The 24,434-nt window shown below is 30.8% G+C and overlaps 5 protein-coding genes across 11 annotated transcripts; 4 read left to right on the top strand and 1 right to left on the bottom strand.

Moving 5' to 3' along the window:
* On the bottom strand, window positions 181-2,572 carry LOC104769123 (CD2 antigen cytoplasmic tail-binding protein 2-like). The gene is made up of 9 exons (XM_010493262.2): window positions 2,413-2,572; window positions 1,879-2,074; window positions 1,630-1,755; window positions 1,383-1,556; window positions 1,138-1,267; window positions 996-1,037; window positions 693-864; window positions 488-565; window positions 181-397 (listed from the first exon to the last, which is right to left on the bottom strand). The coding sequence occupies exons 1-9, from the start codon at window positions 2,484-2,486 to the stop codon at window positions 328-330; spliced, it is 1,062 nt and encodes a 353-aa protein (XP_010491564.1). The 5' UTR covers window positions 2,487-2,572; the 3' UTR covers window positions 181-327.
* On the top strand, window positions 2,731-4,891 carry LOC104769122. Its single transcript, XM_010493261.2, has 11 exons — window positions 2,731-2,840; window positions 2,941-2,992; window positions 3,082-3,137; window positions 3,218-3,278; window positions 3,369-3,405; window positions 3,528-3,602; window positions 3,687-3,739; window positions 3,835-3,895; window positions 4,003-4,085; window positions 4,176-4,391; window positions 4,590-4,891. Exons 2-11 carry the CDS (start codon window positions 2,966-2,968, stop codon window positions 4,737-4,739), a joined length of 819 nt encoding a protein of 272 aa, XP_010491563.1. The 5' UTR covers window positions 2,731-2,840; window positions 2,941-2,965; the 3' UTR covers window positions 4,740-4,891.
* Window positions 8,312-15,727, top strand: LOC104769119 (uncharacterized protein KIAA0754-like). 7 transcript variants are annotated; one of them, XM_019242121.1, is made up of 23 exons: window positions 8,312-8,471; window positions 8,608-8,646; window positions 8,796-8,834; window positions 9,079-9,117; window positions 9,246-9,284; window positions 9,423-9,461; window positions 9,588-9,626; window positions 9,753-9,791; window positions 9,931-9,969; window positions 10,109-10,147; window positions 12,747-12,785; window positions 12,873-12,911; window positions 13,038-13,076; window positions 13,766-13,804; window positions 14,038-14,076; window positions 14,213-14,251; window positions 14,389-14,427; window positions 14,567-14,605; window positions 14,742-14,780; window positions 14,895-14,933; window positions 15,074-15,112; window positions 15,231-15,269; window positions 15,464-15,727. In XM_019242121.1, exons 1-23 carry the CDS (start codon window positions 8,384-8,386, stop codon window positions 15,550-15,552), a joined length of 996 nt encoding a protein of 331 aa, XP_019097666.1. In that variant the 5' UTR covers window positions 8,312-8,383; the 3' UTR covers window positions 15,553-15,727. The 7 variants fall into 7 exon arrangements, with proteins under 7 accessions (XP_019097666.1, XP_019097668.1, XP_019097669.1 ...); XM_019242122.1 differs by lacking the exon at window positions 13,766-13,804 and having other exon boundaries at window positions 8,313-8,471; XM_019242123.1 differs by lacking the exons at window positions 12,873-12,911; window positions 13,766-13,804.
* LOC104769118 (non-specific lipid-transfer protein-like protein At5g64080) lies at window positions 19,007-20,389 on the top strand. Its single transcript, XM_010493253.2, has 3 exons — window positions 19,007-19,390; window positions 19,538-19,579; window positions 20,089-20,389. Exons 1-3 carry the CDS (start codon window positions 19,057-19,059, stop codon window positions 20,241-20,243), a joined length of 531 nt encoding a protein of 176 aa, XP_010491555.1. The 5' UTR covers window positions 19,007-19,056; the 3' UTR covers window positions 20,244-20,389.
* Window positions 21,891-24,140, top strand: LOC104772176 (laccase-14-like). Its single transcript, XM_010496819.1, is given in 7 exon segments — window positions 21,891-22,013; window positions 22,096-22,247; window positions 22,336-22,541; window positions 22,544-22,579; window positions 22,693-22,824; window positions 22,914-23,855; window positions 24,010-24,140. Coding segments are annotated over 7 exon segments (1,722 nt in total).

Below are 24,434 nucleotides of genomic sequence, written 5' to 3'. Positions count from 1 at the left end.
TTTTATTGGTCAACGTCTAGTTTGTAGAGTATCTCCTTGACTCTTTCTACAATTACGAATCTCAAATTGATTTGAAAACCTGTTTCTAGAATTTGGTCTTTTACTTCACCGCTGATTTGTTCATACGGATATGAGATTTTGTTCATAGTTTATGACCAACTGTACATTTAATCCCTATAATCAATAGGAGAATTTACGAATCCATATTTTATATAAACTCATGTTGTAGGAGCTATCTTTTTTTCCAAACTAAAAAACAACCATGTCTAACTGGGGAAATATTTCAAGACCTTGTGTTAGTTAAGAGTACAGACAGACTAAAAGACATTAAACTTCCCCAGTAGCAACTTCAGAAACTACTTCTTTATATTCCTTCGTCTCTTCGTCGTACTTGTACCTGCACGCATATTTTGTAATCAAACAGATAAGTATACGCAAAGTAAAGAGAGATTAGTAATGGGTTTTTCTTTGGTAAGTTAGAGTTTACCATTTTCCGGTTGTTGCATAGCAGTAAAGTCCAGTGTTGGGGTCATAATAGTAACCAAGGCTGCTGCTGTAGTAGTACCTGCAAAACCATTTTCGAATTCTTTCAGATAAATGAACATAAGCTTCATTAAACATATTACTTGATAATTCTTGTGCGCAACACAATGCTTTTAGCCAAGAGAGCGAGAGAGAGTGTATAAACTGACCCTGAAGATTCGTCATACACATAATCGGATCCATTATTTGTAGGATTGAGCTGAGTGCCGGAGATGGAGCCAGACTGTAGATCCGAGGAAGGATCAGGAACACTTTCATCATCGCCAAACATATCGCAAGATTCTGTATTTCCTCTCGCTTGAGCTAGTCTCTCATATCCCTCTAAGAAGAACAACATAAAGAAGAAAAATAAGAAAGGAACGCCAGTTATTTGTGCAAAAGGAAATATAACAAAGCATAGGAATCTTAGCTGCAGCAATAATGGAGAATAAAAAAGGCATTAGAGCTCTCACCTGCTTCACGTTGGAAAACGTCTTGCTGCTCATGATAAACGTCTTCAACAACATAGAAAAAGAAAAACAAATGTTAACAAATGGAGGATATCATATTAATTGTAGCAAAGCTTGTCATAGCATAAGTAATACGAGACTTAACTGTAGTCGCCATTCTGGATGAGCTTGTCTGCATCCTCAGTAAGCTGATCAAAGATAAGCTTCGTCTCAGGAGTCATCTTCTCCTTGCGATTATTCGAGTTCCCTTTCAACCTCCTTAAAGCTCGCAGAACCTGTAACAATGAACCCGAGTTATCTTACATGTTAAAGTATGTATTATCACCAATGCTGTCTTAAGATAATATTTCTAACTTATTTAATCCGTGTTTCATTTTGACTGAGTCTCACCGTCTCTCCTGGTTCAAGGACATTAGCAATGCGCCTCTTTCTGACTCCAATGTCTTCTTGAGAAAGTTCATCCACTGCTTTTTCGTTTCCACTATCTTCATCCTTCTCAGTGTCATTAGCAGCAGATCTTCCCATATACAACGGATTTTTTTCAATACTGTCAAGCCATGCATCCTGAAACAATATACACATGTAAGACAAACACACAAAATATCTAGGAGCTAAACTTAACAAGTGTACTTCGCACCTTGACTTCCTTTTCTCTAACATATTCTACAAAGTTCCCATCAGCATCAAAGTAACCTTCTTCTTTCTCTCTGTCCAGACTAAAAGCTTCGATTTGGATCCCATCTTCTGTGCGGTTTCCATCATTCTACAAAGAAATAACAACAGCATCAGCATAACTTTTTTTAAAACGAATATAAAAAACATCATTGAGGTCTAGACATAGACATCATTAGCAACAAAAAAAAAAAAAGGATGGTAGAGATCGTACCTCATAAGTCTCCTGAGCCTCATCGATATTGTCATTATCATCATCATTGTCGTTAAAGAGCTGAGCAGTATTCTGATTACGATGCCTGGCACGCTCCTCAGCAGCAGCACGGGCGTCGCGGCGAGCTAAAGCTTCTTCCTCTAAGAGCTGTTCAGGTTTAGATTTCTTCCCCTTTGGAAACCGTACTCGCTTCTCGCTGCCAGAAAGAATCCTCCATTATAAGATACACCAAACTACTTTGTCCATAATCCACATTATAGCGTATGCACACAAACTCAAGTTGTAACTGAGAAAAATATCAAAACCAATCAATTCTCCAACACAATGATATGTTCGTTCCTTATACAAAAAGATTAGTTCAATTAATCTCCGCACTCAATCTTCTAACTCTAGCAAGATTCAAGAGATGAGAGAACCAGAGGGTAGATACAAGAGCAACTAATTCAATTTTTGCTACCCTAAAACTGTATCACTCAAACCGGAATCGAAAAAAAAAATCGGCGATTAGGGTTACGGAAAGGATAGTTAACTTACGGGGGTTGTTTATCGGATTCTTCATCTTCTAAGAAAGATCGTTTGAGGTTCTTCCTCGACGAACTCTCTGCCATATTGGAGCAACGTGAGGAGAAGAGTACGACGATGATTTGTTGTAGGCGGTGGATATCGGCGTCGAGGAGAAAATAAGAACGAGAGCCTGAACACTCGCCGACGTTTTACAAAATAGGCCCTTTTTAATGGGCCGAATAATGGGCCTGAAAAAAGCGCGCACATTCTAAACTCTTATAGTCTGTTTCCTTTGAATAACCCGGTTTACTTTAAACGCCGCCGTTTGAAGTACATAAAAAAAAGGCCCTAATTTATGTGTATCTCTCTCTAAACCGGTGATCATCTTCATCCTCTCAAGCTTATATTTGTTCGCCGTCACTGAACTCAACGATCGCCGATCAGTTTTAGAGTCACAGGTCAGGTTCTGAGTCTTCATTCTCTAAAATTTCTCTGAGTTTGAAGGTATTTGAATACACGTAACTAAAATATTCTTCTGGGTCTTTTTTTTTTGTGTAGTCTGAAGTTTTTGAATTCAATAGCAATGGAGCAGAAGCCACCAGCACGGAAGGTTTGTGTTTGCTATCATCGTTACCTTCGAGTGCTATTAGATGAAAAATATTGGCTCTGGTAAATTTACGTTTTTGAGTTCTTCTGTAGATGAAATTTGCCCCAAAAGCTCCCCCAAAACGTGTGCCAAAGCCTGAAGTTAAACCGTAAGTTACACTGATGACTGATCTGATTAGTATATACTTTGGTGAAATTTGCTTCTGAACTTTATGAATTCTGAATGCAGTGAAGTGGTTGAGAATGAAAGTAGTAGTGCACAAGCAATGGAATTGCTACGCAGAGTAACTGTAAGTTTTTTTTGTCGTCGTGAGTGAATTAGCGTTTTTACTCTTTTTTGGTTCTTCTCACTTTCTTCAGTTTACTTTTGTTTGTCTTAGGAAAGATCATTGCGCAAGCCAAAAGGGGACAAGAAAGGTAGTATCTTTGACTTGAAACTTAGACTGTTATCTTTGCTCTGTTTGCGCCATTACTTAGTTGTGAAAAAAAACATCAAAGTATCGTACACATTGGTTGAGTTTTTGGCGTGGATTTTACAGTTTCTGCTTCTCAAGTTGCTTGGATGGGTGGAGTGGTGAATTCGACGAGATCAAACAAGTACCTCAGTGGATCAAGTACGATTTCTTGATTATGATTTCTTAATAAAACTTTGGTTATTATGATCAGAACCCATTTGATACATGATGTTTCTTGTGCAGCTGGTGCTTATGGCTCAACCTCTACTCAGGAGATAGAGTATAAAGAACCATGGGTCAGTACAACAGTACCCTGTCCCTAATGTTATATCTCGAACTAATATACCCGATAATGTTGATGTGTAATTTTAATTCTTGGATTGTCTCACAGGATTATTACAGTTATTACCCGATTACACTTCCGTTGAGGACACCGTATGCAGGCGATCCAGGTATGTATATATTGATTTGCTTGAGAAGAAAAAGTAAACAGTTTTGTGAAAAAACAGATTCTTGATTACCATGAGCTTAGGTTTGACAATGTTGCTCCTTATTGCAGAGCGTCTTGACGTAGAGGAATTTATGCAGGCTCCGGGAAATATTGAAGATTCACTTAACTCAGCCGCTAGTCTCGGTCTAATGGTTAGTGACATCACAAATAAGAATTAGAGAAGCAAAAAACTCTAGAAACTCTGTAGTTACTTACATATTGTGTGGATTACATTTTGGCAGGAAGATAGTGGAGAACAGAAAATGTTTTTTATGAAGTTACCTTCTGTTCCTATGGCATCAGCAGCAACAACAGAAAACCGTGAAGGAAAGCCAAATATCAAAGGCCCTGTTAAGAAGACTGTGGATTTAAAAGCCTTGCCAGAAGGTTTCATGGGCAAACTACTAGTCTACAAAAGTGGTGCCGTCAAGATGAAACTCGGTGAAGTGCTTTATGACGTGAGTGATTTCTCATACCCCTTTGGTTTTACTTATACATCATTCTATTAGCATAGCACTAGGCTAATAATATCTAGTAGGGGGATGTTAGGTTCATGTCTTTTGGTATTAGAAAAATCGAATTGCCGGATACAGGAAAAGTTAAAACCATAATGGTCGTAGTAAAAGACTAATTCGGATTTCGGATGGTGTGTATAGGTAAGTCCGGGGTTGAAGAGCGAGTTTGCACAAGATGTGATGGTGGTTAACACAGAGCAGAAGAACTGTTGTCTGGTTGGAGATGTATACAAGCATGCAGTTTTGACTCCTGATATTGATTCGATCTTGAAAGATATCGAAAATATGTGACATTCTTCACTATTTTTATTACATCAATTTTGTCTTCACTCTTTCTTATTGGAAAGAATTCATAGTTTTGACTTTTTTGACATTCAGAAAGAAGAAAACAAGTTTTGTGAAAACTCGGTTAGTTCGGGTCAAAACATTTTGTTTCTTCGGTTTAGGAAATATTATGCCGAATAAAACCGAACAAAATTCCAGTTCAGTTTTGTTTAGCATTCGGTTCAGACAAAAGTTGGTATTGAATTCTAATTTATAAAATTTTTTGAAGAGTTCAACAAAATTATTAAAAAATTGTTAAAGATTGGTAGAGAGAGTTTTCTTAATTAGTTTTCTAAAATCTTGTAAAGTGTTCCAAACAATTCCTATATTTTTTTAATATTTTCCATGACTTTATTTTGTAAAGAAAAAGTTGAAAATCATGAATCAATAACATAATAATTGAATTTATTATAACAACCCTATATTCTTTTGTTTTAATTGAATAATACAAAACCTTTAATGATTTTATTAAAGTCTGAATCCAATAACGCAAATTTGTTAAAATTTTAAATGATTTTTTACAAATCACAAACTAATAACACTAAACTTTAAGAGAGTTTAACAAAATCTTGATCTAATAACAACGGATTTTACATAACATTTTAAATCTTTAAAACTCTATTCAAATCTCAAACCAATAACCCCCACTAAATATGTAGTATTTATTGGGTTAAATTTAGGCCTTCAATGGTGGTAGATTTTACGATAGTTATTAGATTTTGTTTTTTAGAAACTCATTTTCTCTCTAAACAAGATTTTAAAATAAATAAATTCCCTATCAAGGAAACTAGTTTTTAGATTTTCTTTGTAATTATTAGTAAAAAAACTAGATAATCCACAAAATTTAAGGCTTTGAACAAAAGTTGGAACCATTCTCGAGTAACTCCTTCAGCCACGCCTGGTTCACGCGCAAAGCTCACAGAAATCCCACCTTGGAGTGACTCCGGGCTTGCATCCATTATTTGCAATGATGAATCCAGTGATAGATTGAGACGATTGACTAAGATGTGCGATCTCTGGCCAGTATCCAAAGTAGGAATCATCAAATTTGCCAAATGTGTTATAGCCATTTAACCATTTAACCAAGTCTGTTAGGTCCTTGAAATCATTTAACCATTTGTGATCATGACATCTCTCTGCAAAACTCACAATAAGTTTGCAAAATTACTCAAGATGTAGTTGATTATATAATACTATAAATATACACTTGTTGGTTTTTTTCTTGTATATATTCTCAAAATGTCGTTAGTTTCTTTGGTATCTTTTTTTTTTTGTAAATAACATTTTACCAATATTTATCTAAAAAAGAATGATTGGCACTTGTGAAAAATACTACATGTTCGCAATTAGCCTTTAACCAAAAAATCATTAAAATACTACATGTTAGTCTTTGAAGTTTATTAATCGTATAATTTACACTACACCTTACTACATATTTGATGGACTATTTTTCTCTCCTTCCTCAATTTAGAGTAGATAACTTGGATTTGTTAAAATCTTATTGATTGATGAAATGTTTAAATTTTCTGTTGTTACAAAAAAAAGAAACCAAAATAGTTATGTAGCTTTGACATATAAAAAAAATACAAGTAACAATGGAATAAATTAATGTATCATAATATATATATATATATATTTATATATATTAATGTCTCATATGTTCATAATTCGTAAATAAAATTTAAGTAAAAAGTTTTAAATGTTTTTTTGTATATTACTTTGTTATTTGAAAAATAGTGAATTGTGTTTTAAAATTTTATGGTTTAGGGTATAGGGTTTAGGGTTTAAAGTTCAACATTAAGATGTATTTTATTAATTATATAACAATATAAAATGAGACTAAAAAGTATTTTGTAATTATAATAACATATCAATAGGAATAAATATAATATTATAAATATACAAATTAATTATAAAAATTGTTTAGTTGTAAGCCTTCTTTCATTAATAGTTTACATTGTGCGTTATGGTTTTATTTGTAAAAAAAATTACTTATAAATTGAGATATTTGTTAAAAAAATATTAAGATCATATTTTCATTATTATAACACATTTTCATTTGATAATAGTATTTTTTTTAAAATTAAATTAAGAAAAAAGACTAAAATAGGATAAAAAAATATACATAAAACGAGAGCCAATGGGAAGGGAACATTCAGATAGCTGACGTGACATATTCTCAAACCATAGGATCTGAGTGAATCTGAGGGACACAAATTCTAACCTCTCTTCGTTATTTCACTGACTAAACCATTAAATTAAGGATCACATTGTTTCTAATATAAACCGTTGATTAAAATGAATCTAACGATCACAAATTTAACCCTTTTTAGTTTTTAATATGTTCTTCTAATCTCCTCTTAGTCGTCTCTTTCACTCTTCATCTTCTCATCTTCTTCAATCGATTTTCTAATTAGACCATCGATCTTCTTCATTCGGAGACCCAAGACATACGTGTATATGAAGAACACGGTTGTGCTGTTAATTGTTATCATGGCTAGCTACTCTACCAACGACGAGTGTATATGTATCGCTTCCGCTTAATAACGAGTTCGCACATCGGTTTCGTTCTGAAGAACGAGTTTAGAGTCCTTGCTGGTCGCATCGATGATCTCCAATGGTCCTTCGATGGGCCTCTTATTGTCGGCTCCAGCGAAGGAAAGGGAACACATGCATATTTTATTTTTACATTGTAATATAAGTTTTTTGTATTATGATTTCACATAATAAAATAAAATATGATATTTTTAATATATCAATTCATTTAAAAAACTGATAATTATAAATTAAAATTAATAAATACAAATTAATGTATAAATACAGAAATATGGTATAAATACATATGTACTGTACAAATATATTAAAAATAGTCTACGTATTACAAATATTATATATATTTGCTATTAATTACATATATATACAAGAAAAATATGAAATAAATTTTATTAACATAGTATTTAAGGTTTATACTTTAATGAAATTAACTTAAATTAAAATCTCTTGATTTTAATCTTTATGCATACTTTTATAAAGATTTAATATTAATTAAGTTTAAGATTAACTAATTTATATATGCACTTAACAAATCATATAGTATCAATTTATATATTTAATAGAAGTTAGTGGATGGTTTAATTATTATTTTAACTAAACAAATAAATAAATAATAATGTATCTTGATGACGTATCAAGTTCTCAAGAGTTCCCTTCAACTATTACACAAAACATTAATATGGCATCAAAACATTACGGATCCTCCACTTTAAGGAAAGTATGTTTTTTTTGGGTAAAGTTAAGGAAAGTATGTTGAAGAAGAGGTTACAAATATTATTTCTACCTTTTTCATTTATTTTTCTAGCAAAGCAAATGATTTTTACTTTTTTTAAAAATAATAATAATAATTAAAGCTCTTACAAAAAGATAACAAAAGTAATCTGAGCAAGATCTTACATTTAAGAACCAAAAATTACAAGTTACATAAAGAAACATATGACAAAATACATACACACCTATGTCCAATATTTAAACAGGGCCATTTCACTCATTGTACCACCGTTTTTCAATTTCTTCTCTCTCAATTCTTATCTAAGATCAAAACAGAGTATCAAACAATGACTTTTTTCGCCACCATGATCTCTCTACTCCTCCTCGTTCTCTCTGTTTCCTCAACTTATGTTCCTACAAATTCTATTACACAATGTATATATCTTTCTCTTTTGTTGATTTTGTTATTAATCATTTTTTATTAAGAGAAATCAGATTTTAGTTGAATTTCTTCAGTAGTTATATATAAATATGTAACTAATAAAGCTTTTTTGTTTTCGCTTGATTGTAGTGTCTACTCCAACTCTACCTGCAAATCCTGTAGCACAATGTATATATGCCTTTCTCTTTTGTTTATTTTATTCTTAATAGTTTTTTCATTAAGATATATATATATATATATATATATCAGATTTTAGTATAAATGTTTTGTAGTTATATAATTGTCTAATTAATAAAACTTGTTTGTTTTGATGGCAGTGTCTACTCCAACTCCACCTGCAAATCCTATTGCACAATATATCTATCTTTCTCAATACTTATTTTATTCTTAATTGATTTTTTCATTAAGATAAGTAAGATTTTTCTTTAATTTTTCTGTAATTATATATATATATATATATATATATCTAGTGCAAATATTATTGTACAATGTTTGACTTCATTCTTAACCATTTTTCATTAAAATAAATAAGATTTTTTTAGATTTCTTTTGTAGTTATATATAATTTCTAAATAACAATAACTTTTTTTTTGATTGTAGTATCTACTCCAACTCCACCAGCAAATCCTATTGCACAATGTATTTGTCTTTTTTAAAAAAAAATCTTAATCATTTTTCATTAAGATAATTCAGATGTTGGCTTAATTTTTTCCATAGTCATATGACTATATCTAATTAATAAATCTTTTTTTTCCGTTTGATTGTAGTGTCTACTCCAACTCCACCTGCTAATCCTATAACACAATGTATCTATCTTTCTTTTTTTTTGTCTATTTTCCTAAACCATTTTTCATTAAGATAAATCTGGTTCTTGTTTATTTTTACTATGATTATATATTACTATCTAACTAACATCTATTTATCTGTTTTTGTTTTTGTTTTAGTATCTACTCCAACTCCACCGGCAAATCCTATTGCACAATGTATATGTCTTTCTCTTTGTTGATTTCATTCTTAATTATTTTTTATCAACACAAATCAGATTTTGGTTTAATTTATCTCGAATTATCTAATTAATAAACTTTGTTTTTGTTCTTGTTTGATTGTAGTATCTACTCCAACTCCACCTGCAAATCCTATTGCACAATGTATCTATCTTTCTCTATGTCTATTTTATTATTTATCATTTATTCATTAAGATAAATCAAATTTTTGTTAAATTCTTTCGTAGTTATATATAATTATTTAATTAAGTTTTTCCATTTTGATTGTAGTGTCTACTCCAACTCCACCTGCAAATCCTATTGTACAATGTCTATGTCGTTATCTACTTATCTTTGTTGATATATCTCTTAGTTATTTAGTTCAGATAAATAAGTTTTTTGTTTAATTTATTTCTTAGTTATATATAAAGAATTATCTGATTAGAATTTTTTTTCGTTTTGATTCCAGTGTCTACTCCAACTCCACCTGCAAATCCTATTGCACAATGTATCTATCTTTCTCTTTGTCTATTTATTCTTGATATTTTTTATTTTAAATAAATCAGATTATTGTTTTATTTTTATCTTAAAATATATATTATTATCTAACTGATAGAGATTTTTTTTGGTTTTGGTGTTTGTTGTAGTATCTACTCCAACTCCACCGGCAAATCCTATTGCACAATGTATATGTCTTTCTCCACATTAGTTTTTTTGTACTTAAATATAATTATCTAATTCATATTTCTTTTTTGTATGGTTTGATTGCAGTGTCTACTCCAACTCCACCTGCTAATCCTATTGCACAATGTATCTATCTTTCTCTTTGTCTAATTATTCTTGATATTTTTTTCTTTTAAATAAATCAGATTTTTGTTAAATTCTTTCGTAGTTATATATAATCATTTAATTAAGTTTTTCCATTTTGATTCCAATGTCTACTCCAACTCCACCTGCAAATCCTATTGCACAATGTATCTATCTTTCTCTTTGTCTAATTATTCTTGATATTTTTTTCTTTTAAATAAATCAGATTTTTGTTTTATTTTTATCTTAAAATATATATTATTATCTAACTGATAGAGATTTTTTTTTGGTTTTGGTGTTTGTTGTACTATCTACTCCAACTCCACCTGCTAATCCTATTGCACAATGTATATGTCTTTCTCCACGTTAGTTTTTTGTGTACTTAAATATAATTATCTAATTCATATTTCTTTTTTTGTATGGTTTGATTGCAATGTCTACTCCAACTCCACCTGCTAATCCTATTGCACAATGTATCTATCTTCCTCTTTGTCTATTTTATTATTTATCATTTATCCATTAAGATAAATCGTATTTTTGTTAAATTCTTTCGTAGTTATATATAATCATTTAATTATGTTTTTCCATTTTGATTGTAGTGTCTACTCCAACTCCACCTGCTAATCCTATTGCACAATGTATCTATCTTCCTCTTTGTCTATTTTATTATTTATCATTTATCCATTAAGATAAATCGTATTTTTGTTAAATTCTTTCGTAGTTATATATAATCATTTAATTATGTTTTTCCATTTTGATTGTAGTGTCTACTCCAACTCCACCTGCTAATCCTATTGCACAATGTATCTATCTTCCTCTTTGTCTATTTTATTATTTATCATTTATCCATTAAGATAAATCGTATTTTTGTTAAATTCTTTCGTAGTTATATATAATCATTTAATTATGTTTTTCCATTTTGATTGTAGTGTCTACTCCAACTCCACCTGCTAATCCTATTGCACAATGTATCTATCTTCCTCTTTGTCTATTTTATTATTTATCATTTATCCATTAAGATAAATCGTATTTTTGTTAAATTCTTTCGTAGTTATATATAATCATTTAATTATGTTTTTCCATTTTGATTGTAGTGTCTACTCCAACTCCACCTGCTAATCCTATTGCACAATGTATCTATCTTCCTCTTTGTCTATTTTATTATTTATCATTTATCCATTAAGATAAATCGTATTTTTGTTAAATTCTTTCGTAGTTATATATAATCATTTAATTATGTTTTTCCATTTTGATTGTAGTGTCTACTCCAACTCCACCTGCTAATCCTATTGCACAATGTATCTATCTTCCTCTTTGTCTATTTTATTATTTATCATTTATCCATTAAGATAAATCGTATTTTTGTTAAATTCTTTCGTAGTTATATATAATCATTTAATTATGTTTTTCCATTTTGATTGTAGTGTCTACTCCAACTCCACCTGCTAATCCTATTGCACAATGTATCTATCTTCCTCTTTGTCTATTTTATTATTTATCATTTATCCATTAAGATAAATCGTATTTTTGTTAAATTCTTTCGTAGTTATATATAATCATTTAATTATGTTTTTCCATTTTGATTGTAGTGTCTACTCCAACTCCACCTGCTAATCCTATTGCACAATGTATCTATCTTCCTCTTTGTCTATTTTATTATTTATCATTTATCCATTAAGATAAATCGTATTTTTGTTAAATTCTTTCGTAGTTATATATAATCATTTAATTATGTTTTTCCATTTTGATTGTAGTGTCTACTCCAACTCCACCTGCTAATCCTATTGCACAATGTATCTATCTTCCTCTTTGTCTATTTTATTATTTATCATTTATCCATTAAGATAAATCGTATTTTTGTTAAATTCTTTCGTAGTTATATATAATCATTTAATTATGTTTTTCCATTTTGATTGTAGTGTCTACTCCAACTCCACCTGCTAATCCTATTGCACAATGTATCTATCTTCCTCTTTGTCTATTTTATTATTTATCATTTATCCATTAAGATAAATCGTATTTTTGTTAAATTCTTTCGTAGTTATATATAATCATTTAATTATGTTTTTCCATTTTGATTGTAGTGTCTACTCCAACTCCACCTGCTAATCCTATTGCACAATGTATCTATCTTCCTCTTTGTCTATTTTATTATTTATCATTTATCCATTAAGATAAATCGTATTTTTGTTAAATTCTTTCGTAGTTATATATAATCATTTAATTATGTTTTTCCATTTTGATTGTAGTGTCTACTCCAACTCCACCTGCTAATCCTATTGCACAATGTATCTATCTTCCTCTTTGTCTATTTTATTATTTATCATTTATCCATTAAGATAAATCGTATTTTTGTTAAATTCTTTCGTAGTTATATATAATCATTTAATTATGTTTTTCCATTTTGATTGTAGTGTCTACTCCAACTCCACCTGCTAATCCTATTGCACAATGTATCTATCTTTCTCTTGATGGCAGTGTCTACTCCAACTCCACCTGCAAATCCTATTGCACAATGTATATGTCTTTCTCCATGTTAGTTTTTTTTGTACTTAAATATAATTATCTAATTCATAATTCTTTTTTTGTATGGTTTGATTGCAGTGTCTACTCCAACTCCACCTGCTAATCCAATTGCACAATGTATCTATCTTTCTCTTTGTCTATTTTATTATTTATCATTTATTCATTAAGATAAATCGTATTTTTGTTAAATTCTTGCGTAGTTATATATAATCATTTAATTATGTTTTTCCATTTTGATTGTAGTGTCTACTCCAACTCCACCTGCTAATCCTATTGCACAATGTTTTGTTAAATTCTTTCGTAGTTATATATAATCATTTAATTATGTTTTTCCATTTTGATTGTAGTGTCTACTCCAACTCCACCTGCTAATCCTATTGCACAATGTTTTGTTAAATTCTTTCGTAGTTATATATAATCATTTAATTATGTTTTTCCATTTTGATTGTAGTGTCTACTCCAACTCCACCTGCTAATCCTATTGCACAATGTTTTGTTAAATTCTTTCGTAGTTATATATAATCATTTAATTATGTTTTTCCATTTTGATTGTAGTGTCTACTCCAACTCCACCTGCTAATCCTATTGCACAATGTTTTGTTAAATTCTTTCGTAGTTATATATAATCATTTAATTATGTTTTTCCATTTTGATTGTAGTGTCTACTCCAACTCCACCTGCTAATCCTATTGCACAATGTTTTGTTAAATTCTTTCGTAGTTATATATAATCATTTAATTATGTTTTTCCATTTTGATTGTAGTGTCTACTCCAACTCCACCTGCTAATCCTATTGCACAATGTTTTGTTAAATTCTTTCGTAGTTATATATAATCATTTAATTATGTTTTTCCATTTTGATTGTAGTGTCTACTCCAACTCCACCTGCTAATCCTATTGCACAATGTTTTGTTAAATTCTTTCGTAGTTATATATAATCATTTAATTATGTTTTTCCATTTTGATTGTAGTGTCTACTCCAACTCCACCTGCTAATCCTATTGCACAATGTTTTGTTAAATTCTTTCGTAGTTATATATAATCATTTAATTATGTTTTTCCATTTTGATTGTAGTGTCTACTCCAACTCCACCTGCTAATCCTATTGCACAATGTATCTATCTTTCTATTTGTTTGTTTAATCTTAATCTATTTTTTTAAAAAATTTTTGTTAAATTTTTATCGTAATTATATTTTATTATCTAACTAATAGAGATTTTTTCTGTTTTTGTTTTTGTTGCAGTATCTACTCCAACTCCACCGGCAAATCCTATTGCACAATGTATATGTCTTTCTCTTTGTTAATTTCATTCTTAATCATTTTTTACTAAGATAAACGATAAATCAGACTTTGGTTTATTATTTTCGTAGTTATATATAATTATCTAATTACTAAAAAAAAATTGGTTTGATTGCAGTGTCTACTCCAACTCCACCTGCAAATCCTATTACACAACGTATCTATTTTCTCTTTATCAATTTATTCTTAATCAATTTTTGTTAAATTAAATCAGGATTTTTTTTAATTTTAACCGTAATTATATATTATTTTCTAACTAATAGAGATTTTTTTCTGTTTTTGTTTTTGCTGAAGTATCTACTCCAACTCCACCGGCAAATCCTATTGCACAATGTATATGTCTTTCTCTTTGTTGATTTCATTTGAATCATTTTTTACAAAGATAAACGATAAATCAGACTTTGGTTTATTATTTTCGTTGTTATATATAATTATCTAATTACTATAAAAAAAAAAATTTGTTTGATTGCAGTGTCTACTCCAACTCCACCTGCAAATCCTATTACACAACGTATCTATTTTTCTCTTTGTCAATTTATTCTTAATCATTTTTTATTAAAATAAATCAGGATTTTGTTTAATTTTTACCGTAATTATATATTATTTTCTAACTAATAGAGATTTTTCTGTTTTTGTTTTTACTGAAGTATCTACTCCAACTCTACCGGCAAATCCTATTGCACAATGTATATGTCTTTCTCTTTGTTGATTTCATTTTGAATCATTTTTTACAAAGATAAATAATTTTCTGTAGTTATATTTAATTATCTAATTGATCAATTTTTTTTGTTTGATTGCAGTGTCTACTCCAACTCCACCTGCAAATCCTATTGCACAACGTATCTATCTTTTTTTGTCTATTTTATTCTTAATTGGTTTTTTGTTAATATAAATCAGATTTTTTGTTTACTTTTTCTATACTAATTAATAGATTATTCCTAACTTATAGAGATTTTTTCTGTTTTTGTTTTTGTTGAAGTATCTACTCCAACTCCACCGGTAAATCCTGTAGCACAATGTATATGTTTTTCTCTTTGTTGAATTTGTTTTTAATCAATTTTTTAAAAGATATATCAGATTTTGATTTAATTTCTTCTAGTGAAATATAATTTTATATATTTTCGTTTTGATTGCAGTGTCTACTCCAACTCCGCCTGCTAATCCTATTGCTCGATGTATTTGTCTTTCTCTTTGTTGATTTCATTCTTACCATTTTCATTAAGATAAAATTAGATTTTGGTTTGATTTCTTCTGAAGTTATAAATATTTATCTAATTAATTTTTTTTAGGGATTTTAAGTTGTGTCAAACTTTGTTTCGTGTTTTTGAATCTTGTCTTGTTAATTGTTATGTATTTGTGATGGCTACAGTTCTTGCTGCACGACGATCAGGATCAGGACCATCCGCTGCTCCAGTCCAGCTCGAAGCCCTTCTCAGACGAGCCATGGATCTTCGTTGATTCCAATCTCTGGCTTGACATTTGTAATCAGTGGCGCATTGGTCATATTGTTCTCTCATATCTAAAACCCGAGATCCCTTTACCTAAATAAAGACCTAAGCGTATTTTAAATTAGTTGTGGTGTTTCCATAATTCCATAAAGACTTATCATGTTTCAATGAAGAAGACTTGTGTTTTCCTGTGTTTGTTTGGTAATTTCTATATTTTGTTTCGTTTTACACAATAAGTCATTAAACCATCTAAACAAAGCTCTAAATCGAATTATGAAAAGAAAAAATAGTTATCTGCAAACTCGATAAATTCTCCATGCACTAAACGAAAATGTCAAAAAGAAGGGACATGGTTTAGGAAAGACTTTGCCGAATAAAACCAGCCCAAAGGTCTTCCTCGGTTCAATTCGGTTTTGACAGTCAATTCACCCAAAAAAAAAAGATGCAAGATAAACCAAAATTTCGGTTAAATTTTGTACTTCAGTAATTTTGGTTAAATTTAATACCGATACGTCTCGATTATTTTGGTTAATTTGGATTCCCGTTACATTGATACTATCGACATTTTAAGTTTAAACCCAAAAAAAAAAGTTTAAACCAATACCTCCAATACAATGTAAAACTAGGTTCCGACCCGCATGTAGGTGCAGATTATTTTTGCACAATATTTTAAACAAGTAGAAAATTTTTATGTAAATTTTTACTCAGACCTACATGAGTGATATATATAAGAAAAAATTAAGATATAATTTAGATAAGAGATATTACATGTATACTATTCTGAACTAATCCAAACATTTTTAACTGTTTGTTTAGGGGTGTTAAATAAAATTTGGATTTAGTTTCAGTTTCTTTTATTTCACGTATTTAACCTAGATGTATATATTTTGGAATGAGATATATGTCTTGTTCTGTATGCGTAAAAAAAAAATCATTCCATAATCGTTCTCTTTTAAATAATTACATGTTTTGACTATATTTATTGTAATAGATTTAGACCGACTACTCATATTCTCTATTTATAAATTTAATTTTTATTAACTTTAAATATTTATATGGTATAACATGCATAATTATTTGAATGCATAGAAGTTTGATATTTGGTTTAGTTTCACTTCCGAACAGACACAAATGAATGCTGATTTTTTTAAATATCAATAAAGAAGACAACTAAACAGAAAGACAATGAGAGAAAGTGATCTTGTCCTTATGCATGATAAAAACTAAACCATAACTGTATTTTGGACCGTAGCTGTATATAACATTTAGAATTCTTAACTGTTAATCGTAAATACATGGTTAAATTTATATTAGTTGTAACCGTTAATTTACCGTAATTATATCAAAATCGTTGATCACCGGATAGTTAAACTATACATTTTTTACCGTAACTATTTTTAAGATATAATAAATATACTAATAATTATTTATTTAATATGAATACTATGATATATAGATATACGATTACACTGAAAGAGCATATCAATTGAAAATAAATAATATCAATCATATCATATCATCGAATAATATCAACTGTATCATATGTCAAATAACCAAAACCGTATATAACCATAACCGATAGTTAATAAACCGTATCCGTACCCGTGTTCATTCCTAATTGTCCATAGCTATCCCATTATATATCATAGAATTTCCAGATGACCTAAATATAATTGTTAGACGATCAAACCGGTCTAATATGTCTGATTGCAACATTTCATTTTTTTTTACACGAAAAAACCATATTTTCGTAATTCATATGAGTAATTAGTATGTCCGCATATGTTCTGGTTGAATTCTTGTTCCCGAAATTCTCGTCCCGTAAATGAATATACTCACAAAAATTTCTCATAACCTGATTATTATGGAACTAATTTGAACGATTTCCTAAAATATAATCAATCTATTGTTTAATCTTCTTCTTAATATGTAAATTGTGTCAGTTTGACAACATAAATATTTGATATGATTTTTGTTAACCCTTAATTGTATTCTCTAATTAATAGTATAAATTTCTTTCAATTATTGAATGAAATACTTCTTAGTTATACTAATGACAATTTAATGTAAATCCCCTATATATTGAGTGATCTTCGATTCTTTCCCTATTAGAGCTTTATAGAATTATTAGAAAGGTAACATTATTTATATTTTTGAAGATATGATATTAAATATATATTTTTGTTACATCTCATAATACAATTATATTATTATATTACAATACATAGTGAAATTAATTTAATTTCACAAATATGTAGGGGATAATGTTTATCAGTTTTTGAATAATATTACCAATTTAGAATTTAGAGGAGCAAATTAGGCATAAGATCTTCTAAAAGAGATATTATAAGTTTTATAATCAAAATAATACCCGACTTTTTTTATAATTGTTTATATAGATAAATTGAATATCAGTGGCAGTTGACAAATATATAAATCTGTTGTTTAATCTTCTTCTTAATAAATTGGGTCAGTCTAACAACACAGATATTTGATATAATTTTTTTTAACCCTTAAATGTATTTTCCAATTAATAGTATAAATTTCCTTCAATTATTGAATGAAATATTCCTTAGTTATACTAATGACAATTTAATGTAAATCTCATATATATTGAATGATCTTTGATTCTTTCACCATTAGAGTTTTATAAAACTATTAGAAAGGTAACATTGTATATATTTTTGAAGATATGATTTTAAATATATATATATATTTTTACATCTCATAATATAGTTATATTATTATATTACAATACATAGTGAAATTAATTTAATTTCAAAAATATGCAGGGGATAATATTTATCAATTTTTGAATAATATTACAAATTTAGAACTTATAGGAGCAAAATATTGTTTATATAAATAAATTGAATATCAGTGGTAGTTGACCAAAAAAAAAGTATATATATATATATATATATATAGCAGTGACAGTTTTATGTAATTTTATGGAATACTAAGGGTAAATAATAAATTGGGTACGGAGCTTTTTGGCAAAGACACATCAACTTATTCTTCAGAATGTTTCTCTTTTAATATATAGGAGATGAGTCATTGAATAATAATTGAATGCAAAATGACAAAAAAAAATTTTGACAACAAAATATTAAAATGGAATAAAATTCACCAAAATTAAATAACATGGAATCAAAAAACATAAAAGTTTGAATACAACAAATCTTTTTTTTTTGTGCAAAAAATACAACAAATCTATGTGTTAATTTTTTACCGTTTTTTTTTGTCTGTATTCTTTCTCACAAATCAAATGATTTTGGTAACAAAAGATTAATTCAATAATAAAAAGCTCAATTAAAAGGATAAAAATCAATTAAATATGGGAAAGATCTTACATTGAAGATAAGAAAACCACACACGGAATGAAGGAAACGCGTGAAGTGTACGTACGACGCCATGACCTATATTTATACAGAGCCATTACACTCATTCTACCACCATTTCTCAATTTCTTCTCTCTCGATTCTTCTTCGAGACCAAAACAGAGAATCAAACAATGGCTTTCTTCTCCGCCACGATCTCTCTTCTCCTCCTCGTTCTCTCTGTTTCCTTGACTTCTGTTCACGGAAACTTAGTGCCCACCGTGCAGTGCTCCGCCCTGATGATGAACATGGCGGGATGTTTATCTTTTGTGACGATCGGGAGTACGGTGGATCAACCCTCAAGTTCGTGTTGCAACGGTCTCAAGACGATTCTCGATACGAACGCGGCATGTTTATGTGATGGGTTGAAGACCGGTGGCTCCATGGGAATCAAACTGAACGTTACCAAAGCCTATACTCTTCCCGCTGCTTGTAAACTTAATGTTCCCTCGGTCTCATCTTGTCAATGTGAGATTTCTCCTTCATCTCTCTGTTTCTCTTCTTGTAGATCCCTGATTTTTACGGATTCTGATCGATCGTTAAGATAAATCAGATTTTGGTTAGTTATATAATATCTGATTTATAGAGGGGTTTTTTTTTTGTTTTGTTTGGCAGTGCCTATTCCTCCTACCCCTCCTCCTACTCATAGTGCGAAAGGTATCTGTCTTTCTCTTTACTGATTTCATTTTTAATCATTTTTTCATTTGTTAAATATTTTGCCATAACAAAGATCTGTGAAATTTTTTTTATTCTTTTTAATGCTATGAATCTTTGGATTTTTTGCTCTTGAATACTGTTTTAGTTGGCGTTATAACTTATAACAATATAATCTATATATGGGAAGTGTAAAGGTCAATAGCGATTATAATATAAATCTGATGATGTTTTGGATTTGGATTTCATGTATGCTTGTCTCATGTAACTATGCCATGACAACAAGATGTAATAGTACTTACGCTTGTATAGATGTGATCTCTAATGTAATGTGCCATGATCATGTGAAATAGCTACGTGAGTAGAGTAGGGCTTTGTCAAAATCTCTTTTTCGTTAAGTTTGATCTGATAGACCTAATACTAGTTGTGTAGTTAATTTTTCTAAGGCTTTTAAGGTGTGTCAAGATTGGTTTCGTGTTTTTGACTCTTGTCTTGTTATGTATTCGTGACAGCTCCAGTTCCTGCTGCTGCACCACGATCAGGATCAGGTCCATCCTCTGCTCCAGCTCCAAGCCCTTCTCAAGGGAACCATGGCTCGTTGGTCCCAATCTATGGCTTGACATTTGTAATCAGTGGCGCATTGGTCATATTGTTCTCTCTTATCTAAAATCCGATATCCCTATACATGAATTAGACCTTAGCGTATTATTTAGTTGTGTTGTTTCCATAACTACATTAAGACTTATCATGTTACCATGAAGACTTGGGTTTGTAATGTGTGTTTTGTTTGGTAATTTTATTATTTGAGTTGACTGGTGGTTATTTCTATTTTTTTTTTTATTGAATCACTAAAGCCAGTAAACCATCTAACAAAGCTCTAAATCGAATTACGGAAAAGAAAAAAATGGAAAGTCGACTAATTCTCCACGCATATGATTAAGAATAAGTCCATTGGGCATTAAACTATTAATTAAACGAAAATGTCAAAAACGTGGCTATTAAAAAAAAAAAAAATCGAAACCTCTCATCTAATGTAAAATCTTTCCATGCAGATATAAGGCAAAAGAATGAAAGATACACAGAAAACAAAACTCCTTAAATATCAAATTTTTGCAGTTGTTGAGCCTCGAACAAGTATTCTATAATTTCAAATAGTGGGGATTAGGGGATACCATAGAGAGGAAGAAAAAATAATCCAAAAATATAATCTGGTTTAGCTTGATCAAAACCGGCCATTCAATATCGTAGCTTTGTCCTTTGTAGTTCAACTTTAGTGGCGGGTCATCTAACATTCAAAGATATGATTTTATTTATGTGCTCCCTGTAAAGAGCGATATTTGGGTTCACCCCTAGGACATTCACCCCCTTCTAAAATAAAATCTGTATAGATTATTATAAAATTAAAAACTTAAACCATTTTTTATAAATCCAAACCGATATATCATTTCATTCTAGTTATAAAATTTAAACCCTAATCATCTTATTTATAAACCCAAACCGACATATAATTTTATTCTAATTATAAAATCTAAACCCTAACCATCTCATTTGTAAACCCAAACTGACATATAATTTTGTTTTAATTGTAAAATCTAAACCCTAACCATCTCATTTTTAAACCCAAACCGCAAATAATTTCGTTTTAATTATAAAATCTAAACCCTAACCATCTCATTTGTAAATCCAAACCGACATATAATTTCGTTCTAATTGTAAAATCTAAACCCTAACCACTTCATTTGTAAACTCAAGCGGACATATATTTTTGTTTTAATTGATAAAATCTAAATCCTAATTCTCATTTATAAACCTGAACCGATATATAACCTCGTTTAATTGTAAAATCTAAACTAAACTAATGTTTATTTTTTTTTAAATAAAAGTATACATAATTTGTTTCCTTAATTTGTTTTGTTTTTTTAATTCAATTTTGATTTATTTTTAAATAAAATATTAGATAGAACATTCTGATTGGTTGAAATGAAAGGGGGTGAATACTTAGGTTCACCGTGAACCTAAGTATTTTTCCCCTATAAAATGATTCAATGCCTATTATGGCATGCATGTGGTATAAATTTTCTTAGTCAATGTGATAAACAAACCTTGCATATCTCATTCCTTATATAGGCTTTTATTTTTAAGAATACAATTTACACCAATTATTAAGAATGTATTATTTTAATAATAAAAACTTTTGAACAATACAACATTTGAAAGAGGAAAAAAATGAAAACGGTGTAAAATACAACATATAGTCAAAAACTAAGATTTATTATACATCCTGTGTTGAGATTTCATGTTCATAAGAACAACCATGGAGTTCAAGCTCAACATTTCAAACACAATCGTTAAGACACTAGAGACTATAGTCTTCTTTCTCTTTGTTCTTCATACATTCCAGATCGCAGAAGCCAAGAATCACCATCACACTTTCACGGTAGTGTAAACAAATATTAAGAGAGATAGAGAAATGGATATATAAAACTGATTGTGTATGTCGTCGATTTTTATATCCACAGATAAAGTCAAAAGCGTACACTCGACTTTGTGATACCAAAAACATATTGACGGTGAACGGAGAATATCCCGGACCGGCGTTGAAAGCCTACCGTGGTGATAAGCTCGTCGTCAATGTCGTCAACAACGCAAATTACAATATCACCCTCCATTGGTGAACACTCTTGTTGATCATAAAGTTGAATTAGTATTGACTAGCTAATGTTTTATACGATGTAGAGACTAAGTGATTAATATTTCAGGCACGGAGCAAGACAAATCGGGAATCCATGGTCGGACGGACCCGAATATGTGACTCAATGTCCAATCCGACCGGGACAGAGCTATGTATATAGAATTGATCTGACGGTTGAAGAAGGAACAATCTGGTGGCACGCACATAGCCAGTGGGCACGTGCCACCGTCCATGGAGCGTTTATTGTCTATCCCAAACGTGGCTCACCTTATCCTTTCCTAAGCCTCACCATGAAATCCCTCTCATTTTAGGTACACTCACACTACTTTGTTGATGTGATTAGGTGGCTGCATGATTGCGTTACGAAAAAAAGCTTATCTCGGATTAATATTGTTACGGTGTAACGTTACGTGACAATTGACAGGTGAATGGTGGAATAAGAAAAACATAATGGATATACCAGGAAACGCTAACAAAACCGGAGGTGAACCGGCCATCTCTGACGCATATACCATAAACGGACAACCCGGTTCTCTATACCCCTGCTCTAAACCGGGTAAGTCTCTTCCAAGTCTCAACACTACAAAGCTCTCAAAACTTTTATCAATCAAAATTTTCATAGTTGTCTTCATTATTCCGAAACAGATACATTCACAATAACGGTGGTGCCTGGCCGACGATACCTTCTCCGGATTATCAACGCCGTGATGGACGAAGAACTCTTCTTTGCAATCGCAAACCACACCTTAACCGTTGTCGGCAAAGACGGTCTCTACTTAAAACATTTCAATTCTAATTACCTAATGATCACTCCGGGACAATCCATCGACGTCCTCCTCCACGCTAACCAGCGGTCTAGTAATTACTTTGTAGCGGCTCGATCTTACTCCTCCGCCTTTGGTGCCGGTTTTGACAAAACCACCACCACAGCCATCTTACAATACGAAGGTGTTTCTTTAAACCGAAGAAAACAACCGGTTTTACCCTACCTGCCTCCTTATAATCGTACCGAGGCATCTACCCGGTTCACTAACCAATTCAGAAGTCTTGGATCCAGTAACCATCCGGTTAAAGTACCGGTTAAAATCGACACTCGTCTTCTCTACGCGATCTCCGTGAACTTGATGAACTGCTCCGACGATAAACCTTGTAACGGCCCCTTCGGAAAGAGATTCTCGTCGAGCGTTAACAACATCAGCTTCGTGAATCCGTCGACGGACATTCTCAGAGCTTATTACCGCCGCATCGGAGGCGTTTTCCAGGAGGATTTCCCGAGAAATCCGCCGACGGAATTCAATTACACGGGGGAGAATCTTCCGTTTCCGACGAGGTTCGGGACAAAAGTGGTTGTTCTTGATTACAACTCGAGCGTTGAGCTGGTTTTACAGGGGACGAACGTGTTGGCTTCAGATAATCACCCGATTCATCTCCATGGGTATAGCTTCTACGTCGTGGGTTCGGGTTTTGGGAATTTTGATCGCAAGAAAGATCCGTTGAAGTATAACCTAGTTGATCCACCGGAGGAGACTACCGTCGGTGTTCCTCCTAACGGCTGGACCGCCGTCAGATTCGTAGCTAATAATCCAGGTCAGTTCACACTACTCTACACTTTGTTACGTTTCTCTCAAACGTACGTTTTCATGCAAAATTGATTTTCATATCAGATTTATAAAAGTTTTTATTTTTGTATTATTATTTAGTTGACGATGTTTTGGTTTGGTTTGTTTATACTAATGTATAGGGGTGTGGTTGTTGCATTGCCATATAGAGAGACATGCCACATGGGGAATGAACGCAGTGTTCATAGTGAAAGATGGACCGACTAAATCATCTCGAATGGTCGAGCCTCCTCGTGATCTGCCTTCTTGTTAGTTAGTTTAATTACTGTAATAAACAATAGTCTGATTGGTGCATTAGTTTTTGCGATTCAATAATCATAAAATTTTGTACCTTATCAATCATATGTTCAATAATACTTGAAGGTTTCTGTCAATCCATTATATCGTCATAAAAAAAAAAAAAAGATTTTCAATGACTAAAATTTACACAACTCTTCGAAGCTTTTACCAATTAAAGTTTTATGAAATTTTCTGCATATGGACTTTTGAATTGTAGTCCCATAATTGATTTAAAATCAATAAAGTATTTTCTTTAATTTTTTTTTTT

The sequence above is a fragment of the Camelina sativa genome, chromosome 20 (genome assembly GCF_000633955.1).
Source record: "Camelina sativa cultivar DH55 chromosome 20, Cs, whole genome shotgun sequence".
Lineage (NCBI taxonomy): Eukaryota > Viridiplantae > Streptophyta > Magnoliopsida > Brassicales > Brassicaceae > Camelina > Camelina sativa.
The sequence above is the reverse complement of the archived record's forward strand: the minus strand, read 5'-3'. Positions and strand labels throughout refer to the sequence as shown.

Bases quoted from the DNA above. Each gene is read 5' to 3' on its own strand.
- LOC104769122 (XM_010493261.2), top strand. From the start codon at position 2,966: ATGGAGCAGAAGCCACCAGCACGGAAG. The intron at 3,138-3,217 runs GTAAGTTACACT...TTCTGAATGCAG, and splicing joins CCAAAGCCTGAAGTTAAACC to TGAAGTGGTTGAGAATGAAA. The intron at 4,392-4,589 runs GTGAGTGATTTC...TGGTGTGTATAG, and splicing joins TCGGTGAAGTGCTTTATGAC to GTAAGTCCGGGGTTGAAGAG.
- LOC104769119 (XM_019242121.1), top strand. From the start codon at position 8,384: ATGACTTTTTTCGCCACCATGATCTCTCTACTCCTCCTCGTTCTCTCT. The intron at 12,786-12,872 runs GTATATGTCTTT...GTTTGATTGCAG, and splicing joins TGCAAATCCTATTGCACAAT to TGTCTACTCCAACTCCACCT. The intron at 14,606-14,741 runs GTATCTATTTTT...TTTTTACTGAAG, and splicing joins TGCAAATCCTATTACACAAC to TATCTACTCCAACTCTACCG.
- LOC104769123 (XM_010493262.2), bottom strand. From the start codon at position 2,486: ATGGCAGAGAGTTCGTCGAGGAAGAACCTCAAACGATCTTTCTTAGAA. The intron at 1,038-1,137 runs GTTAAGTCTCGT...ATGTTGTTGAAG, and splicing joins CATCCAGAATGGCGACTACA to ACGTTTATCATGAGCAGCAA. The intron at 566-692 runs GTCAGTTTATAC...ATGGTTTTGCAG, and splicing joins GTGTATGACGAATCTTCAGG to GTACTACTACAGCAGCAGCC.
- LOC104769118 (XM_010493253.2), top strand. From the start codon at position 19,057: ATGGCTTTCTTCTCCGCCACGATCTCTCTTCTCCTCCTCGTTCTCTCT. The intron at 19,391-19,537 runs GTGAGATTTCTC...TTTGTTTGGCAG, and splicing joins CTCGGTCTCATCTTGTCAAT to TGCCTATTCCTCCTACCCCT. The intron at 19,580-20,088 runs GTATCTGTCTTT...TATTCGTGACAG, and splicing joins TCCTACTCATAGTGCGAAAG to CTCCAGTTCCTGCTGCTGCA.